The sequence below is a fragment of the Balaenoptera acutorostrata genome, chromosome 4 (genome assembly GCF_949987535.1).
Source record: "Balaenoptera acutorostrata chromosome 4, mBalAcu1.1, whole genome shotgun sequence".
Taxonomy (NCBI): domain Eukaryota; kingdom Metazoa; phylum Chordata; class Mammalia; order Artiodactyla; family Balaenopteridae; genus Balaenoptera; species Balaenoptera acutorostrata.
In genome coordinates, this window is record NC_080067.1 from 25546045 (window position 1) to 25565586 (window position 19542).

Sequence of the window (19542 nt, forward strand, 5' to 3'; positions counted from 1 at the left end):
GAAAGTGGGAGAAGTGCCGCCAGGACCTTTCCCTTTGAATGTCCAGTTGCCCTAACTCTTTGACATCAAAGAGTACCAACCCTGAGGCCAGTCAGCCCTGGGTTCTAATTTCAGATCTGCGAGGACCCCGGGATAGTTACAGCTGGTGGGCCTGTTTCCTCAGCTGTAGTAGGGATAATAAAGCCTCCTTTGGGAGTTATGGAAGTTGAGTGATGGAGAGAATGCAATGGAAATTTCCTGCTTAGTGCAGGCACCGAGGGTGGTGTCTGGAGCATAGGACTTCTGGGTCTAGACAGGACACCCAAGATGAAGCCAGGTATTGGCAACTGAAGGGTGGCACCCAAATTCACCATACAAGGCTGCCTTGGAACAGTCAGTGTGAAATGGAACCAGATGAAGCATCTGCTCTGGTTGTATGAAAGGGCAATGGGGCTGAGCTGTGCTCGGGCCCCATCAGCCAAGGCAGGGACCACATTCACAAGCGACAGAGGCGGCCTGTTAAAGGACTGAGGCATCATCCACCCCAAAGCGTGACACCCAAGCAGCCCGGGACAAGGCAATTCACACACCTCTGGGTGAGTCCAAATCACAGGAGTGATGGGCAAAGCCGGGCTCCGGCGGCCAGAAAATGCTGAGCTCAGCCCCAGAGGAGAGCAGCGCATGACAAACTACACGGCACACAAAATGGTCCTTTAAAAACACATCACTAGTAACATACAAGCGACCTCATCAAAAGCCAAACTTACGCTGAGAAAAATCACCTGCCTTTTTTTAATTGCTCTAGTTTTTTTTTTTTTTTCTGATGACAAACATGAAATCTATGTCAATTATGGGACGTATGGAAAATACATAAGTATTTAAAGTAGAAAATAACAGCAACAATAATTCTTTCTACAAAAAACTCAATATTTTGGTGTATTTCTTTAGTCTTTTCTATTTAAACGTGCAAATAGATGTGAAAGTATATTTACATATTTTTATATACTTGAGATTACACAGTATTGTATCCCGATTTTTTCCCATTCACCTCCTAAGTGTTTCTCCATATCATGAAAACCTTTTGTGTGGATTCTTCATCCTATATATACAGAACATCCTATATACATCCTATATATATACATCCTATATATACAGTGTAATTTACTTATACATTCCCGTACATTTAAACACTGAGGTTGCTTTTATTTTCTGCCATCATAAAAATTGCCACGGTAAACATCCTTCTGCATGTCTTCATCCCAATTTCTAATTGTCTCCTCAGCCAGATTCCTAGAAGGGGAATGTATCAAGCAAAGGACACACACATTTTTAAGGCCCCTGCTATATTCTGGTAAATTGAAAAGCTCACTTTTCATTCAATGCAAACTTCCTATTTTAACTGTTACTTTGGAAGAGAACAAGATGAGTAGGATTTAGGGTTCGAACAGAGAGAAAGGGGGTAAGGAACAAACCCCCAACATCATAGGGCCAAGCAGAGCAGACTAGTAGCCCCCTGGAAAGATAAATCCAAAAAAGAATGCGGGGTGAGCTTTGGGGGAGGGAAGGACTGGTTTTGCCACAGGGAAGTGGGCTCCAATCTGGGTCTCACAGGATAGACAGGTTTTCAACAGGGGAGCCAAGAAGGGAAGGGGGAGGAGGGGCACGTCAAGCAGAGACAGGGATTCTGGAAGCATCCGCAGAGAGCTGAGAAGCTGGGAGCCTAAGCGTGGCCTTCCTCCTACCTCACTGGAAGCTACTCCCTTCCTTCACTGTGGGCTCCAGCATCCTGAATGGCACGGAGTGCCCAGCACTTCCTGCCTGTGTGCCTCACTCAGCTGCCCCTCTGTCCCCGAAATATCCCCAGCCCCGGAGAACCTACTGATCCTATGAGTCACGGTGCAGGCGTCACCTCCTCCGGTCCCCCTAATCCATGTCTGGACGCACTGCCATTCACAGCCTGTCTCCAGCTCAGGGCAGGGGCTGGGCACCTGTCTGTTCTCAGCCAGCATCTCTAGAACCCTATTAGGAGTGACTGCTGGGCCAGGGGTGATTCAGAAAGAAGGCAGAGGGCTGAGAATGCACACTGTGTGCTGTGCTCAGGACTGCGGGACAGATGAGGAGGAGCCCATGCTGGCAGTGGAGGGGGGGAGACAGGGAGACCAGGGGAGTGTAATAAACATTGTACAAGCTGATCGTATAGGAGACTCTGTAGCTCCTTCTTTCTTGGATTCCTACTCTAGTGCACAGCTCCCCAAACTGGCGGTAAAGCAGTTCCCCAGCGTGCCTATTAAACATCCAGAGTCCCAGGCCCCATTCCCCCTCAGCAGGTCTGAGGCGTGGCCTGGGAATTAGCGGTTTTAACAAGCCGCACAGGTTCCTTTGACCAGCATTCAGGAACTGCTGCAGGAAACCTTTAGGGCATTTTCAAGTCCTTTTAATTAACTGATTAATTAATTAATTATAAACATATATATATTCTTTTTCAGATTTTTTTCCATTATAGGTTATTACAAGATATTGAATATAATCCCCTGTGCTATACAGTAGGTCCTTGTTGTTTACCTATTTTATATATATAGTAGTGTGTATATGTTAATCCCAAACTCCTAATGTCTCCCCACCCACCCTTCAAGTCCTTTTAGAAGAGTGTTTCCCAGTCTGTGTTCTGGGGAGCACCGGTTCTGAGAAATACTAATATGCATTAAAAAGAGTCCCACGATTAAAAAGTGCTAAGAATGGCTGCGAGCCTCTTCCCTTTCAGAGTCACAATGCACATGAACATGGTAAAGCCTCTGAAAAGTCCTGCAGTAAAGACACCACTTTAAGTTTGTTTAACCGTGACATTCTGGAGCCCTTCTAACAGGGAAATAGTGTCCCACCAACTAAAGTTGGGAGAGCCGCTGGAGTGTTGGCCCAGTGGGACCAGCGATTCCCTGCTCATGGTACATCCTGCCCCCCCCCCCCAATCACTGGTGCTCCTGTTTATGTGCCTGAGGGGCTATGCATTTGACCCCTGGTACCAGGGCTGCCACGGGAGGTACTCTGAAATCACAGCTGACAAGATTACATCAAACACCAGGAGTTGACAACAGGGTAGAAACCCAGGGCTACAAATTAAAAGGATAATCCAAATCGACTTTACATGCCTTAAAAATAGGTTTCCTCTTCCAAGTAAAACACTGAGTAACACTGCTATAAAGTATTAGTTGAAGGGATATAATGGCACATTTTGTTTTCAAAAAGGCTAAGGCTTTCCAAAGCAGCCCAGCAGCACCCTGAAGTTTATGTAGCCCTGACTGTAATCCAGGTCACAAGCACAAGTCACAAGTGTAGGTAAACTCCTTTGGGGCAGAAAATCCCAATTTAGCATAACAATTTACAAGGGATGGTGACAGATTGGTTAGTTTGACCTTTCAACGTGGGAAGTGTCACCCCTAGCAGGCTTCGAAAACACTTATCTGTGCCCAGGGGGCTGTGACTCCCATTGGTTCTCACCCGAGCCCTGACATCTCACCCTCCCACAGAGGAGAGGGTCAGCACCCACCTGCGGGGGCTGCAGAGTCAACCTTGCCTTGGTCCGGGCCTTCCTTCCAGGGCAGAGATCTGAGCAGTTCGCTGTGATGGTGCCTGTGTTGTAAGCATATGGGTTCAGGGGGCGTCCATGTGGCCTACAGTCCCCCCAGACCACCCAGGGGGGTTCTCTGATTTTAGGTCTCAACCTGCTTTTGCCCATTTTAGGTAGCTCATTCCATAAATATTTGCTGAAGGCCTACTATGTGTCAGGCCCTGTGCCGGGTGATGCGTCTGGGTCCTCACAGACCCCCGCATCCAAGGCAGCTCACTGCCTTCTGTGAGCCCCGGCTGAAAGGAGGAAATGAGCAGATTTCTACTCTTTTAGTATTTTCTTTCAATACCTCACTTTTCACAAAAAAACTGAATAGGGATTAAGGACCTGGGCTATTAGAATCAGACCTGAGTTCAAAATACAAATTTTCAGTTGTAAAGCTGGGATAATACACCTACTTTTTAGACTTTTGTGAAGGTAAATGAGCTAACACGCAGCAAGCACGGGCACAGTGCATGGCCCACAGCTGCCTCTCAAGAGAGAGGCTCTCTCGGATCGTGGGCTAGTACTTTAGGATTTGACAGGGTGATGCTCAGAGCCTGGCTTGGAGCCAGACTGCCTGGGATGAATCCCAGCTCCCCCGCCGGCCAGCGGTGGGACCCCGGGTGGGCGGTTTCCAGTCTCGGCACCTGCAAAACGAGGAATGATGACAGTGCCGGCTTCCCACGGATGGTTATGAAGATGAAAGGAGTTATACATGCAAAGCCCACCAAGCGGTGTGCAGCGCAGAGCAAATCTCATTATGTGTTAGCAGTTCAGATATGATTGGACTTACACCCATATGGCAGGCTCGGCTCTTTAAGCAATCTATCTTCTGCAAATCAAGAGATAGCTGTGCCTTCTTCTTTTTAATCGAGCACAGGTAATCACTATGTCTGGTATCAATTTGATCTTCCATCTTCCACCTACCGTATTAACTAGAGCTGTGTTTGGGAAGGAGAAGTGCCTGGTGGGAGAAGCATGTGTTTGTAGCCAGAGTGGCTGGGTTCAAGTTTAGGCTCTCCTGCTTGTACGAGCCTGGGTGAGTCACAAACACCCTCAGGGCCTCACTGACCTCTGTTAATTGGTCAGGAAAGTTAATGCCGGCCTTGTCTACCCTGAGTATCACAAGACCATGAAGGAGCAAGGGCTTCTCCCCGGCTGGGGAAGTGGCTGATGCTGATTATTATTAGGAGCGGTGCAGTGTAGAGGTTAAGTTCTAGAATGGGATTGCCTGGGTTGGAATACTGCTTCCAACTAGGAGCTGTGGAATCTTGGTGGGTGCCTTAAGCAATCTGCTTCCACTTTCCTTATCTGTAGAATGTCGGACAGTACCCGCCCCAGAGAGCTGTTGTGAGGATGAATTAGAGAGCTTACCACAGCCCATCCACAGAAAAGTGCCCCATCGACGTTAGCTGTTATTAGTATCCTTACTCTCAGTCTGTCTTCCCCACCAGATTGTGAACAAGGAGCTCATTTAATTCATCCTTATATTCTTGGTACCTTGGGAACTGCTTAGTAAAGTCAGCTGAATTCACGAAGGATGGAAGGGGGATAAAGAAATACATTTAATTCAGGTCCCTGTTCCCTCTTGATGGTCTCAGAGGCTCAGCTGAGTCTCCTCAGGGCCTCGCTGGACTCGTCTGTGTTTCCATTATTGTCTGATTGCTTTGGTTATAGAAAGCTTCACCTCTGAGGATTCACTCCTGGGTTAGTCTGGAATCTCGCGTCAGACTGAAGTAGGTTCGGGTCTCACCTCCACTTTCTCGCTGTAGGACTTTGAGTATGTTGCTGACCCTTTCAGAACCTCTGTTTTCTCATCTGTGAAATGAGGCCAAACTCACCTACTTCTCAGAGTTGCTGAGCTGACTAGATATTATATACCTGGCACACAGAGTAGGTGATCAACGAAAGCTGGTATTACTTTATTTTACTTACCCTGACGCTCCTGGTTCAAGTTGACCCTACTTTGAATATTAGCTGGAGCTCTGAACCCTGGTGTGCAAATGATTATCTTCAACGCCAAATGCAACTTCCTCACAGACCTCCACTCCGCCTTTGTTGGGCGGGAGGTCATTGCTTCCTCTTGTTGCCTGCCTGAGGGGTACCCTGGTGTGCCCAGCCCCTGGCAGCATGTTCTCTGTGTTCTCAGCAGCCCCTGGTCTCCAACAATACCCGATCAGAAGGTCACTGTGGCAGAAGCGGAGTCAGCCACGTCGTGGTCCCACCCGTAGATCACTGGTTTTGAGGATGGCCATTAAGCATGGCTTCAGAGTTCAACAGACTAGGGCTCCACCACGTGCTTATTTGTTGTGTGACAGTGGTTAACTTAGCCTCTCTGAGCCTCGGTTTACTCATCTGTAAAATGAGGATGACATAAGACCGTATTTGCCCAGGGGCACATGAGCTGCTGCTGGACCACATCAAATGGCATCGTGACCGAGGCCCTCCCCCAGCATGGGGAAAGGGCAAGTGAAATCAGTTATCAAGTGCCCTGAAAGCATGAAAGCTGGCCCAGATTTTTTTAAAAATTAGAGTAAAAATAAAAAACCTAATAAGGAGAAAAAGAATACTCAATAAGCCCTGCAGTGAATTGACTTCATAGTGACATATGTCACTGTCACCATGATGTAGATTCACTGCTGAGTCCACCAAGAGGATACTAAATGGAGCAAAGGGTGGGGTGGATTTCTACAATGTTTCTAGAATCACCTAACTTTACAATTTTAACCAGATTTTCAATCTTAAAAAAAATGCTTTTGGGAATTTTAGGAAAACATTAGTAATTAAACAAATTTTCTAATGAAGCCCACCCCAAATACTGAAAAAAAATCTTAATCAGCTATCTGATAAAACAGTGTTGACTATATCAGTGGATTCTCAACCTTGGCTGCACAAAATAAATCATTTGGGGACCTTTAAAAGTACCCATGCCTAGACCCTGCCCCAGAAAAATCAAAATCTCAGGTAGGGGAGGTTGAGCATTTAGAAATAGCTTCCCAGGTGATTCCTACAGCCAGGATTGAGACCACTGGTTTGGACTGGTCCCAGTACTAATCATAAGCATGATTCACACACTTTGTGACTGGGGCTGTGGATCTCAACCCTGGCCACACATTAGAATCACCAGGGAGCTCTTAAAAATCCTAAGGCCCCGTCCTAGACCAATGACATCTCAGTCTCTGGGGTAAGACTCAGGCTTCCATACTTATGAAGGCTCCCTAGGTGATTCAAGGTGCAGCCAGGGCTGAGAAGCACTTGTCTGAAGGGTACAGTAAAAAAAAGAAAAAGAATGTGTCCTGTAAAATCTTAGGTCTGCATTTTGCAGCAGGATATTAATTACGTGGTACTGCGGTCAAATCCTACTTACCTGTGAATGGCTTATCTGTTATGAGGAGACATTATGGGCCCGTTAGGGATGCAGGGAAGGTAGCTAACATTATTAAGCACCTACTATAAACCAGGTGTTTTCCGACATCATCTCATGTAGTTCATACAGTATCCCAGTGAAGTAGGTGGTGTCATCCCCATCTTATTAGGTGAGGAATTGAGGCTCAGAGAAGCTAACTCATTTACATCGTCACTTCGCTAGTAAATTTGGCTCCAAGATCTGGGCCCGAGGCCACACTGCCCCTCACAGGGTGGAAAAGGAGAGCGTCTCTTTGTTTCTGACTACATATTAAAGCTAAATGATTTGTTGGATTATCTGATTTGTTTTTACTCCCCTCTGTTAGCCTAGATAAATGAGAGCCGACTACACTGTTTATTCTAAAAGGGTGATCTAGGTATAAATTTATTACTTAAGTTAAAAAAAAGAGAAGCATATATCTAACAATTATTTCATATTTGCTCTCCTTCAATTTGACAACAGATTTTGAAGTAGCACTGTAACTGCGGAATGCTTCTAGCTGGTTCTTTCCCCAGTAAAGGATAAGTAAGAACCAGGATGTGGAAACTAAATGTTAACCTTTGCTTAAAAAGGCAAACATTTTTCTCCCAAGTGACTTGGAAGATTAGTAAAAAATAAAAACCAATCCAAATTATGGGCAGGGCTGTCAATCATTCAACCTGGTTCCTTGTGTCTCCTATTCTCTGACAATCCTAGTGCTTCTACATAGATCAAGACACAGCCCACAGTTTGCAATCCCTTCCGGCAGAGCTGGCTGTCATTAGTGACAGGCAGGCCCACCTCACAATCCCCTCTGACAGGCAGGACAAGTGGGACCTCTTGCTTCTCTAGCAATCTCCCAGGAAAGTTTCCCAGACGAAAGTCAGAGACCCATTGTCCTAAAATACAGGGCTTTTAAATGGCTGCATTACTTATGATGAATGCTAATAGCAATTCTAAAAGAAAAAGAAAATCCTGTGTAATTATTTCTAGATTCATAGTTTTTTCTTAAAGTCTAGATTTATAGAACCTAGGATCTGTACCCTTGGAAAAGATGGCCTATTATGTAGATGCAGTTTTCAACCTAGTCAGTGATGACAATAATAAAGGGTCTCACTTACTGAGTATGATTATTTGGTTCTGGGTCAGAAAAGTGATTTACATTTTCGTAATGCTCATTAGGTTACGCTGTCCCCGTTTTGCAAGTGAGAAATGTGTCCCGGAGAAATGTCATGTGCCTAATGTCACACAGCTACCGAGTAGTGGCCCTGGAGCCTAGATGCTACAACCCCCTGAAACAAGATGGGGCTTTCCCACAAAGTGTGCCCTGAAGGGCAGTGGTTTGTGATTTTTTCACTTAGGACCTCGCTGAGAATGTGAATCTGTTGGTCTCTCTCCCTCTAAGGAGAAACACTTGCAGAATTTGGGTGAGAGGGGCTGGCTGAAGCCCCACTCAACACTCCATCCCTGCCTGTCACCCTGTGGGCTCTGCAGACGCAACCGTGGCCCCTGCTCATCCCAAGAGCACATGCCCACCGTTACCTCAGCACCTTGACTGTCTCCGTCCACTGCACCTGCTCGCTCTCCCAGGAGTCCACCTGGATCCAGTCGGACGTCTGCAGGGCCAGCCGGGCCATGGCTACCCGGTGCCGGGCAGCCACGAGGCCCTTCTTTCCGTAGTTGTCATTGACAGGAGAGATGATACCCCCGATCACCTGGTACCTGCCTAGGCAGCAGAGAGCAGTGGTGTTGCTGGTACAGGACCTTGTCACCTGGCAGCTGGAATTCAGGCAGGTGCTAAAAATCTTGGGGTCTTGTCCTGAGTGGGATCAGACCCTAGCATTCTCTGCTGGGCGGGCCAGCTCCCTTGGGCCAGGTAAAGGTGCTATCTCGGGAACCACGTGCCTCTCCTCCAGAGGCTTCTACACCCTGGAGTAGCTGAGAGGATGCCGTGAGGGCAGAGCTGAGGCAAGGCTCCCAGGTAGCAATGTGGACGGTTAGGGTCAGAATATGTTGCAGGACCACGATGACTCCCCCTGCGTGGGACTTACAGGGGCGCTACTGTCCTCTAACCATGTTTGGGGCAAGAGTTACACATGGTTTCTTAGCTCAAACAGGGGATTTTGTGGATCAAAGAGGAAGGGATGACATTTAGCCTGGACCAGGTGGGTGGGGGATGGGATGCAGACTCACTGCACAGGCCCACCATTGGCTTTGGAGGACTGTGCTGTTAAGGGAATGGGAAGGCCTACTTTGGAAAAGATGTGAGCTGTCTTATGAGAGATGTTGCATGGCTCAGTGACTGAAGAATGGGGCATCATAAGTTTAGAGCTGCAGTAAATTGTAGAAGCTACAGAGAACCACCATGGAAAGAGTATGAATGGGCCTCAGAGAGACTGTGGGTGGGACTTGGGTGAAGCTCTAGTTCTATCACTCACTAGGATGTCTTAGGCAAATTACCAAACTATTTGCAAAAATAAAACACTTAGCCATTTGAACTTCAGTTTTCCTACCTGTAAAATGGGATAATACCTGCTTGGCAGGACCTTGTGGTAAAGACAAAATTAGATAATGTTTATGAGGGGAGATAATATTTTGACTTTGTATATGATACATTAAAAAAATTGTATTATAAAATATCATATGCATATAAAAGGGCATAGAGTTCAACAAAGAGTTATAAAGTATATCCTGTTCTAATCCTTACCTAGGTTAAGATACAGAAGTTCCCTTGCACAGCCTCCACACTCTGATGGAAGCTCATCACTATTCTTACTTTTATAATATTAATTCTCTTGCTTTCCTTTATAGCTTTACCATGTATTTATGCATCCTTAAAAAACACAGGTTGATTTTGCCTGCTTTTGAAACTTTTAAATATGGAGTCGTACTGAATGTATTCTTTCATTAAGCCTTTTTCACTTTGATAAAATTCATGTAGTCCAACCAGTTTTATTGCTGCATAATATTCTTTTGCATGATTATATACCAAAGAATTGATCTATCTTACTGTTGATGGATTTGGTTTGATTCTGGTTTTAGACAGTTACCAACAATGCTGCTATGAAAATGCTTGCACAAGTCTCCCTGTGTGCACAAGCATATATTTCTTAGGATATGTACCTAAGAGTGGAACTACTAAGTCATTGGGTAGATGTATTTGCAGCTTTACTAGATAATGCCAAACAATTTTCTAAAATGGTTATAGATATTTACTCTCCAACCAGCGGTGTATGAGCGTTCACTTGCTTCACACCATCGAGCAAATAACCATACAGGGTCATTGTCAGGATTTTCCCATCTGATGGATGTGTAAGTTATATCTCATTGTGGTTTTAATGTTCCTTTTCCCGCTTACCAATGAGCCTGAGCATTTATTCATATATATTATTAAACATTCGAGCTTAAGTGCCTGTTCAAATCTTTTGCCTATATTTTTGGTTGTCTACCTTTTTATCATTGATTTGTAAAGTTCTTCATCTATTCCAAATATTAGCCCTTTGTTGGTTGGTTATATATGTCATAAATACCTTCTCTCACTTGATGGCTTGTCTTATTCTTTTTATGGAATCCTGTGAAAACAAACGTTCTTAATTTTTATGTAGTTGGGTTGTTAGTTTTTTTTCCTTTATGGCTAGTGCATTCTGTGTTATGAGGATATTTTCCTATATTATCTCATAAAAGCTTTATAGTTTTGTTTTTCACATTTGTGTCTCTGTGCATGATGTGCGTCCTATTAAATTATTTTCCATTTGGATAGTCAATTATTCCAGCATCATTTACCAAAAAGACCTCTTCTGCCCCGCTGCTGTGCATTGTCACCCGTGTGGAACTCCTAGTGTCCATCTGCACATGGGCCTGTTTCTCCGCTCTCTGTTCTGTTACGTGGCTGTATTTGCCATCCTTGTACAATGTCACACTGCCTTGTTTAACAGAGCTTTAGTACACATCTTGATATCTGGTTAAGTAAATCCTCCCACCTGTTCTTCAAGAGTGTCTTCACAATTCTTGACTTTTTGCATTTTCCACATAAATTTTAGAAAGCACTTGTCAAGTTCCACAAAGATGAAACAGCTCCACAGCCCCCCAAAAAACCTGCTGAAATTTGATAGGAATTGAATCAAATCTATAATTCAATTTAGGGAGAACTGACATTTTTACAATAATGAGTCTTCCAATCCACGAGCATGGTATATCTTTCCATTTGTTTAGGTTTTCTTAAATGTTTCTAAATAAAATTTTACAATATTTCTTGTAGCGCACTTAACACATCTTTTGTAAGATTTATTCCTAGATTCTTGATCTTTTTGATGCCACTATAAATGGCATTTTTAAAGTACTTTTTTTCCTGCTGTTGATATGTAGAAATATAATTGATTTAGGTATCTTGAATGTGTATCTAGTAAATTTGCTAAACTCTCTCATTAATTCTAATAGTTTATCTGCAGAGTCTTTTGAATCGTCTATGTCCAAAATAATACCATCTGAAAATACTGACAATTTTGCCATTTCATTTCCAATCCTTTTAAATTTTATTTTTCTTGTTGCATTGTTTAAGACCTCTAGAATAATGCTGTATAGAGATGGTGTTGGCAGGCATCCTTGTGTTAGTCCCACTATCAGAGGAAAAACTTTCAAGTTTCATTATTACGTATGATGTTTGCTGCAAGTTTTCTGTAGATATCCTTTTTCAGTTGTGGCAGAGACCATGCCATGTGTTCATTAAGACCCATTTTTATTTTTCCTCTTTCTGGGCATATAGGAAGCTAATATTTCTGTTCCTCTTGAAATTAGGCTGTGTTTTTGTGATTTGAATGAGTTATAGTCATTGGGACGTGGGTGAAAGTGATGTATGCCCCATGTAGACTTGGCCATAAAAACGCTTGCATGACACTCTAGCTCTTCATAATGAATCTGAAAGCTGCAATTAAGATAGCAAAGCATATGGGGCCTACCAGGATACCTGAGACACAGCTTGGAAGGGAACTGCCCTGTAGATCTTCTGAACCCACACAGGATTTATTTGATGAGAGATAAACTTTATTTAATGTGTTAAGTTCCTCAACTTGGGGGATTTGTTACTGCAACTTAGCCTGGTCTATCCTGACAAATATGTTATTTTAAAAGAGACATTTAATATCCAAAATATATAAAGAACACATATAACTCAACAATAAAAAAGAAAACAATTTGAAAATGGGCATAGGAGCTGAATGGACATTTTTCCAAAGAAGACGTACAGATGACCAACAGGCACATGAAAAGATGCTCAACATCACTAAATATCATGTAAATGCAAATCAAAACCACAATGAGATACCACCTCACACCTGTCAGAATGGCTATTATCAAAAAAGACAAGAAATATGTGTTGGTGAGGATGTAGAGAATAGGGAACCTTCTTGCATTGTTGGTGGGAATGTAAATTGGTGCAGCCACTGCGGAAGACAGTATGGAGATTCCTCAAAAAATTAAGAATAGAACTACCATACAATCCAGCTATCCCACTTCTGTATATTTTTCCAAAGAATACAAAAATACTAATCTGAAAATATATACATACCCCTATGTTCCCTGCAGCATTATTTACAATAGCCAAGGCATGGAAGCAACCTAAGCGCCCATCAACAGATGAATGGATAAAGGAGTTGTGGTGTGTATATATATATATATATATATATATGCACACATACATACACAATGGAATACTACTCAGCCAGAAAAGAGATGAAATCTTGCCATTTGTTAGAACATGGATGGACCTTGAGGGTATTATGCTAAGTGAAATAAGTCAGATGAAGAAAGACAAATACTGTATAATTTCACTCATATGTGGAATATAAAAAACTAATAAACTAAAAAACAAAACAAAACAAATAATGAACAAACCAAACTGAACAAAAACAAACACAAACCTGTAGATATAAAGAACAGAGTAGTGGTTACCAGAGGGGGAGGGGTGTAGGGAGGGTGAAATGGGTAAAGGAGATCAGTCTCCTTTACCATACATGTCTCCTGTATGGTGACAGATGGGAACTAAATCTTTGATGGTGAGCACTTTGTAGGGTATACAAAAGTAGAAATATTGTACACATGAAACTTACGTAATGTTATATATCAATGTTACCTTTATAAAATAAAAAAGAGACATTCCCAGCTGGTCATAGTTTGAGCTTTTGTCATAAATGAATTCTCTGAAACTCTTGAAATTACTGTGTGATATTTTTCCTTTAGTCAGTTAATACAGTGCATTGCATTGATTAACCTTCTAATCTTTAACATTGCATTCCTGAGATAAACTTGGTTTGGTCAAGATATATTATCTTTTTAATGTGTTGATGGATTCACTCTGCTAATATATTTTTTAGGAAGCAAGAGAAGTCTATAATTTTATTTTCTCTTAATGTCCTAATCAGGTTTTGGTATCAAGGTCATGCTAGCCTCATAAAAAGTGTTGGGAGTCCCCTCTTTTTCTATGCTCTGAAATAGCTTGTATAGGATTGAAATAACATCTTTTCCGTTAAGTGTTTTCTAGAACCCATCAGTGAAGTCTTCATGAGGCTGGAGTCTAATTTGTGTGAAATTTTTTGACTAATGATTTAATTTCTTTAATGGTTGTAAAATGATTCAGATTTTTATTTCTTCATTATAATTTTTGGCAACTTGCATTTTTTCTAGGATTCTTTTCATTATATCTAAATTTTGAAATGTACTGGCATAAGGTTGTTTCCAATATTCTCTTATCTCTTTAGTGTTGACACCATCTGTAGTGATGTTCTTTTCATTCCTAATGTTGGTTGTGTTTCCATTCTTTTTCCTTGCTCAATCTTGCTAGAGGTTTGTAATCTTATTAGTCTTTTCAAAGAACCAACTTTTGGCTTTATTGATCTTCTCTACTGAATGTTTGTTTTCCATTTCATCAATTTCTGTTCTATTTTTATTAATTCTATCTTCCTACTTTCTTGGTGCTATTTTGCTGTTCTTTTTCTAACTCCTGGTGATGGATACTCAGCTAATTTGCCATTTATCTTATTTTCTAATACACACAGTTCTGGCTATAAAAATTCCCTCTAAGCACGATTTTACTTGTATCCTTTAAGCATGACTTTACTTGCATTTACTTTTTGATATGTAGTGTTTTCATGATCATTCAGTTCAATATACTTTCTAATTTTTATTATTATTTTTGATCCATGAACTATTTAGAAGTGTTTTTCCTAATTACCCAACATATTGAGATTTTTGGTAATCTTTTTGTTACTGATTTCTAGCTTAGTTACACTGTAGTCAGAGAACATACTCTATTGATTTCAATCTCTTGAAATGTGTTGATACTTGCTTTATGTCCTAGCATATGATCAGTTTTGGTAAATGTTCCATGTGTACTTTAAAGAATGTGTATTCTGGGCTTCCCTGGTGGCGCAGTGGTTGAGAATCTGCCTGCCAATGCAGGGGACACGGGTTCGAGCCCTGGTCTGGGAAGATCCCACATGCCGCGGAGCGGCTGGGCCTGTGAGCCACAATTACTGAGCCTGCGCATCTGGAGCCTGTGCTCCGCAACAAGAGAGGCCGTGATAGTGAGAGGCCCGTGCACCGCGATGAGGAGTGGCCCCCGCTTGCCACAACTGGAGAAAGCCCTTGCACAGAAACAAAGACCCAACACAGCCATAAATAAATAAATAAATAAATAAACAAATACTTTAAAATACATGTTAAAAAAAATACATACCTTTAAAAAAAAATGTGTATTCTATGATTGTTGGGTGCAATGTTCTGTCCATTTACTTAATATTGCTAATTGTTTTGTTTAAATCTATGTTCTTACTGATTTTTTTGTCTGCCTGTGTATTATTTATTGAGAGGCATGTAAAAATCTCCCACTATGATTGTGAATTTTTCTATTTTTCTTCTTAGTTCTTTCAACTTTTGTTTCATATATTTTAATATGTTATTAAAATATACGTCATTTAAGTTCTTATATATTTATGATTCTTACATATCTGTGAATCAAGCCTCTTTCTCTCTAGTAATAGTTTTTACTTAAAGTCTATATGCCTGATAGTACTATAGTCTCAACCATTTTATTTTGATTAGTATACGCATGTCATATATTTTTCACCCTTTTACTTTCAATCTTTCTATACTTTTGTTTTAGGAAAGTCTTTTGTAAATAGCCTAAAGCTGGATTAAAAAATTTTGTGGGTCAAATTTGACAGTTATTGACTCTTAATTGGAACATTAAGTTCACTTACATTTAATGTGAATGCTAACAGATTTAAGTTTAAAGCTACCAACTTACAGAGTATTTTCTTTCTTCCCACACAAGTCTATGTTATTTTTTCCTCTTGCCCTGCCTGTGTTTGGGCTTTATTTCATTTCTCTTTCTCTCGGATTGGAATTATATATAGTCTCACATCCAAAGTAAATGAAGACCTTTCCCCTCTTCCTCAACAACATGGGGACTAGAGAGCTCTGTCCATGCTAGTCTTGTACATATTTTAAGCCTATTGTTTCCCCTAACCCTATTAGACCTTATCATTCTGTTTTATACAACCAATGCTCACTTAAATTTACCCATGTATTTGCCATTTTCTTTGCACTCCATTTCTCTTTGCATATCAGACCTGCTCTCCGGGAATCACTCTCCTTCTGACAGAATATATCCCATAGAATTTCCTTAAGTTAGTGACTTCATGCTTGAAAGACATTTTCAAGATATTACCCTCACTCCCAAAATATATTTTCACTGTATATGAACTAATTGATTGGCAATCATTTTCCTTCAATATTTTGAAGTTATGGTTCTACAGTTTTTTGATTTTCAATTGATGCTATTGAGAAGCCATCTATAATCTATCTGCCATTCCTGTGAAGATAATCTGTATTTCTCTGGTTGCTTTCAATATTGTCTTTGTCTACACAGGGATTTCTGTTTATCCTTCTTTGGGATCACTGGGTTTCTTAAATCTGGGGATTGGTGTCTTTTATTAGACATGGAAAATTCTTAGTTATTATCTCTTCAGAAAATGCCTCTGCCCCTGTGCTCTGCCCTCTTCTTCTAGCTCTCTGATTTTGTATACGTAGCCACCATGTCTCCTACCCTCTCTTCTGGAATTAAAAACAAACCTTTTCCTCTCTCTCCTCCACTCTTCATAATTTCATTTGATCTATATTCCAGTTCACTAAGTTTGTATTTTTCTATCTCTAGTCTGATTCCAAATTATTCATTGAAAGTTTTTTTTTTAAGTCTTTTCATCTAAAAACATGTAAATATCTCCATTTGTCTAGGTCTTCTTTGATTTCTTTCTCAGTATTTTATAATTTTGAAAATTATATAAATATTTTGTTGATTTGTACCTAAGTATTTCATTTTATTTAGATCAATTGTTAATGGTATTATGTTTTTAATTTTGGTTCACATGATTGTTATTAATATACATAAGCAAGATTGCTTTTGTTTGTTGATTTTTATCTCATTTATTCTAAGAGATCTAAAAAAAACAGATTCCTTGGCATTGTGTACATAGACAACCATGTCACATGCAAATAGAGAAAGTTTTATTTCTTCTTTTCCTACATGTATGCCTTTATTTCATTTTTAATTTAATTTATTTTTTTATACAGCAGGTTCTTATTAGTCATCCATTTTATACACATCAGTGTATACATATCAATCCCAACCTCCCAATTCATCACACCACCACCCCCAAACCCCCGCCGCTTTCCCCCCCCTTGGTGTCCATAGGTTTTTTCTCTACTTCTGTGTCTCAATTTCTGCTCTGCAAACCAGTTCATCTGTACCATTTTCTAGGTTCCACATATATGTGTTAATATACGATATTTGTTTTTCTCTTTCTGACTTACTTCACTCTGTATGACAGTCTCTAGATGCATCCACATCTCTACAAATGACCCAATTTCGTTCCTTTTTATGGTTGAGTAATATTCCTTTGTATAGATGTACCACATCTTCTTTATCCATTCGTCTGTCGATGGGCATTTAGGTTGCTTCCATGACCTGGCTTTGTAAATAGTGCTGCAATGAACATTGGGGTGCATGTGTCTTTTTGCATTATGGTTTTCTCTGGGTATATGCCCAGTAGTGGGATTGCTGGGTCATATGGTAATTCTATTTTTAGTTTTTTAAGGAACCTCCATACTGTTCTCCATAGTGGCTATATCAATTTACATTCCCACCAACAGTGCAAGAGGGTTCCCTTTTCTCCACACCCTCTCCAGTATTTGTTGTTTGTAGATTTTCTGATGATGCCCATTTTAACTGGTGTGAGGTGATACCGCATTGTAGTTTTGATTTGCATTTCTCTAATAATTAGTGATGTTGAGCATCTTTTCATGTGCTTCTTGGCCATCTGTATGTCTTTGGAGAAACCTCTATTTAGGTCTTCTGCCCATTTTTGGATTGGGTTGTTTGTTTTTTTAATATTGAGCTGCATGAGCTGTTTATATATTTTGGAGATGAATCCTTTGTCTGATGATTTGTTAGCAAATATTTTCTTCCATTCTGAGGGTTGCCTTTTCGTCTTGTTTATGTTTCCTTTGCTGTGCAAAAGCTTTGAAGTTTCATTAGGTCCCATTTGTTTATTTTTGTTTTTATTTCCATTACTCTAGGAGGTGGATCAAAAAATATCTTGCTCTGATTTATGTGAAAGAGTGTTCTTCCTATATTTTCCTCTAAGAGGTTTATAGTTCCCAGTCTTACATTTAGGTATCTAATCCATTCTGAGTTTATTTTTGTGTATGGTGTTAGGGAGTGTTCTAATTTCATTCTTTTACATGTAGCTGTCCAGTTTTCCCAGCACCACTTATGGAAGAGACTGTCTTTTCTCCATTGTATATCCTTGCCTCCTTTGTCATAGATTAGTTGACCATAGGTGTGTGGGTTTATCTCTGGGCTTTCTATCCTGTTCCATTGATCTATATCTCTGTTTTTGTGTCAGTACCCTATTGTCTTGATTACTGTAGCTTTGTAGTATAGTCTGAAGTCAGGGAGTCTAATTCCTCCAGCTCCGTTTTTTTTTTTTTTCCTCAAGACTGCTTTGGCTATTTGGGGTCTTTTGTGTCTCCATGCAAATTTTAAGATTTTTTGTTCTAGTTCTGTAAAAAATGCCATTGGTAATTTGATAGGGATTCCACTGAATATGTAGACTTCTTTGTGTAGTATAGTCATTTTCACAATATTGATTCTTCCAATCCAAGACAGTGGTATATCTCTCCATCTGTTGGTGTCATCTTTAATTTCTTTCATCAGTGTCTTATAGTTTTCAGCATACAGGTCTTTTGTCTCCCTAGGTAGGTTTATTCCTAGGTATTTTATTCTTCTTGTTGCAGTGGTAAATGGGAGGGTTTCCTTAATTTCTCCTTCAGATTTTTCATCATTAGTGTATAGGAATGCAAGAGATTTCTGTGCATTAATTTTGTATCCTGCAACTTTACCAAATTCATTGATTAGTTCTAGTAGTTTTCTGGTGGCATCTTTAGGATTCTCTATGTATAGTATCATGTCATCTGCAAACAGTGACAGTTTTACTTCTTCTTTTCCAATTTGGATTCTTTTTATTTCTTTTTCTTCTCTGACTGCCGTGGCTAGGACTTCCAAAACTACGTTGAATAATAGTGGTGAGAGTGGACATCCTTGTCTTTTTCCTGATATTAGAGGAAATGCTTTCAGTTTTTCACCACTGAGAATGATGTTTGCTGTGGGTTTGTCGTATATGTCCTTTTCTATGTTGAAGTAGTTTCCCTCTATGCCCACTTTCTGGAGACTTTTTTTTTTATCATAAATGTGTGTTGAATTATGTCAAAAGCCTTTTCTGCATCTCTTGAGATGATCATATGGTTTTTATGCTTCAATTTGTTAATAGGGTGTATCACATTGATTGATTTGCATACACTGAAGAATCCTTGCATCTCTGGGATAAATCCCACTTGATCATGGTGTATGATTCTTTTAATGTGTTGTTGGATTCAGTTTGCTAGTATTTTGTTAGGAATTTTGCATCTATTTTCATCAGTGATATTGGTCTGTAATTTTCTTTTTTTGTGGTATCTTTGTCTGGTTTTGGTATCAGGGTGATGGTGGCCTCATACAATGAGTTTGGGAGTTTTCCTTCCTCTGCAATTTTTTGGAAGAGTTTGAGAAGGATGGGTGTTAGCTCTTCTCTAAATGTTTGATAGAATTCACCTGTGAAGCCATCTGGTCCTGGACTTTTGTTTGTTGGAAGATTTTTAAACACGGTTTCAATTTTATTACTTGTGATTCATCTGTTCATATTTTCTATTTCTTCCTGGTTCAGTCTTGGAAGGTTATACCTTTCTAAGAATTTGCCCATTTCTTCCAGGTTGTCCATTTTATTGGCATAGAATTGCTTGTAGTTGTCACTTAGGATGCTTTGTATTTCTGTGGTGTCTGTTGTAACTTCTCCTTTTTCATTTCTAATTTTATTGATTTGAGTCCTCGCCCTCTTTTTCTTGATGAGTCTGGCTAATGGTTTATCAATTTTGTTTATCTTCTCAAAGAACCAGCTTTTAGTTTTATTGATCTTTGCTATTG

General features: G+C 40.5%; 1 protein-coding gene across 3 annotated transcripts in view; it reads right to left on the bottom strand.

Annotated features, from left to right (window-relative positions):
* Positions 1-19542, bottom strand: part of NMNAT3 (nicotinamide nucleotide adenylyltransferase 3) — a 115586-nt gene that overhangs the window by 4118 nt on the left and 91926 nt on the right. For all 3 annotated transcript variants that reach the window (XM_057545623.1, XM_057545622.1, XM_007188040.2), the window contains exons 3-4: positions 8514-8697; positions 3524-3606 (exon numbers count right to left, since the gene is read on the bottom strand). In XM_057545623.1, the coding sequence (XP_057401606.1) occupies positions 3524-3606; positions 8514-8697 (267 nt within the window). The remainder of the gene's footprint in view (positions 1-3523; positions 3607-8513; positions 8698-19542) is intronic.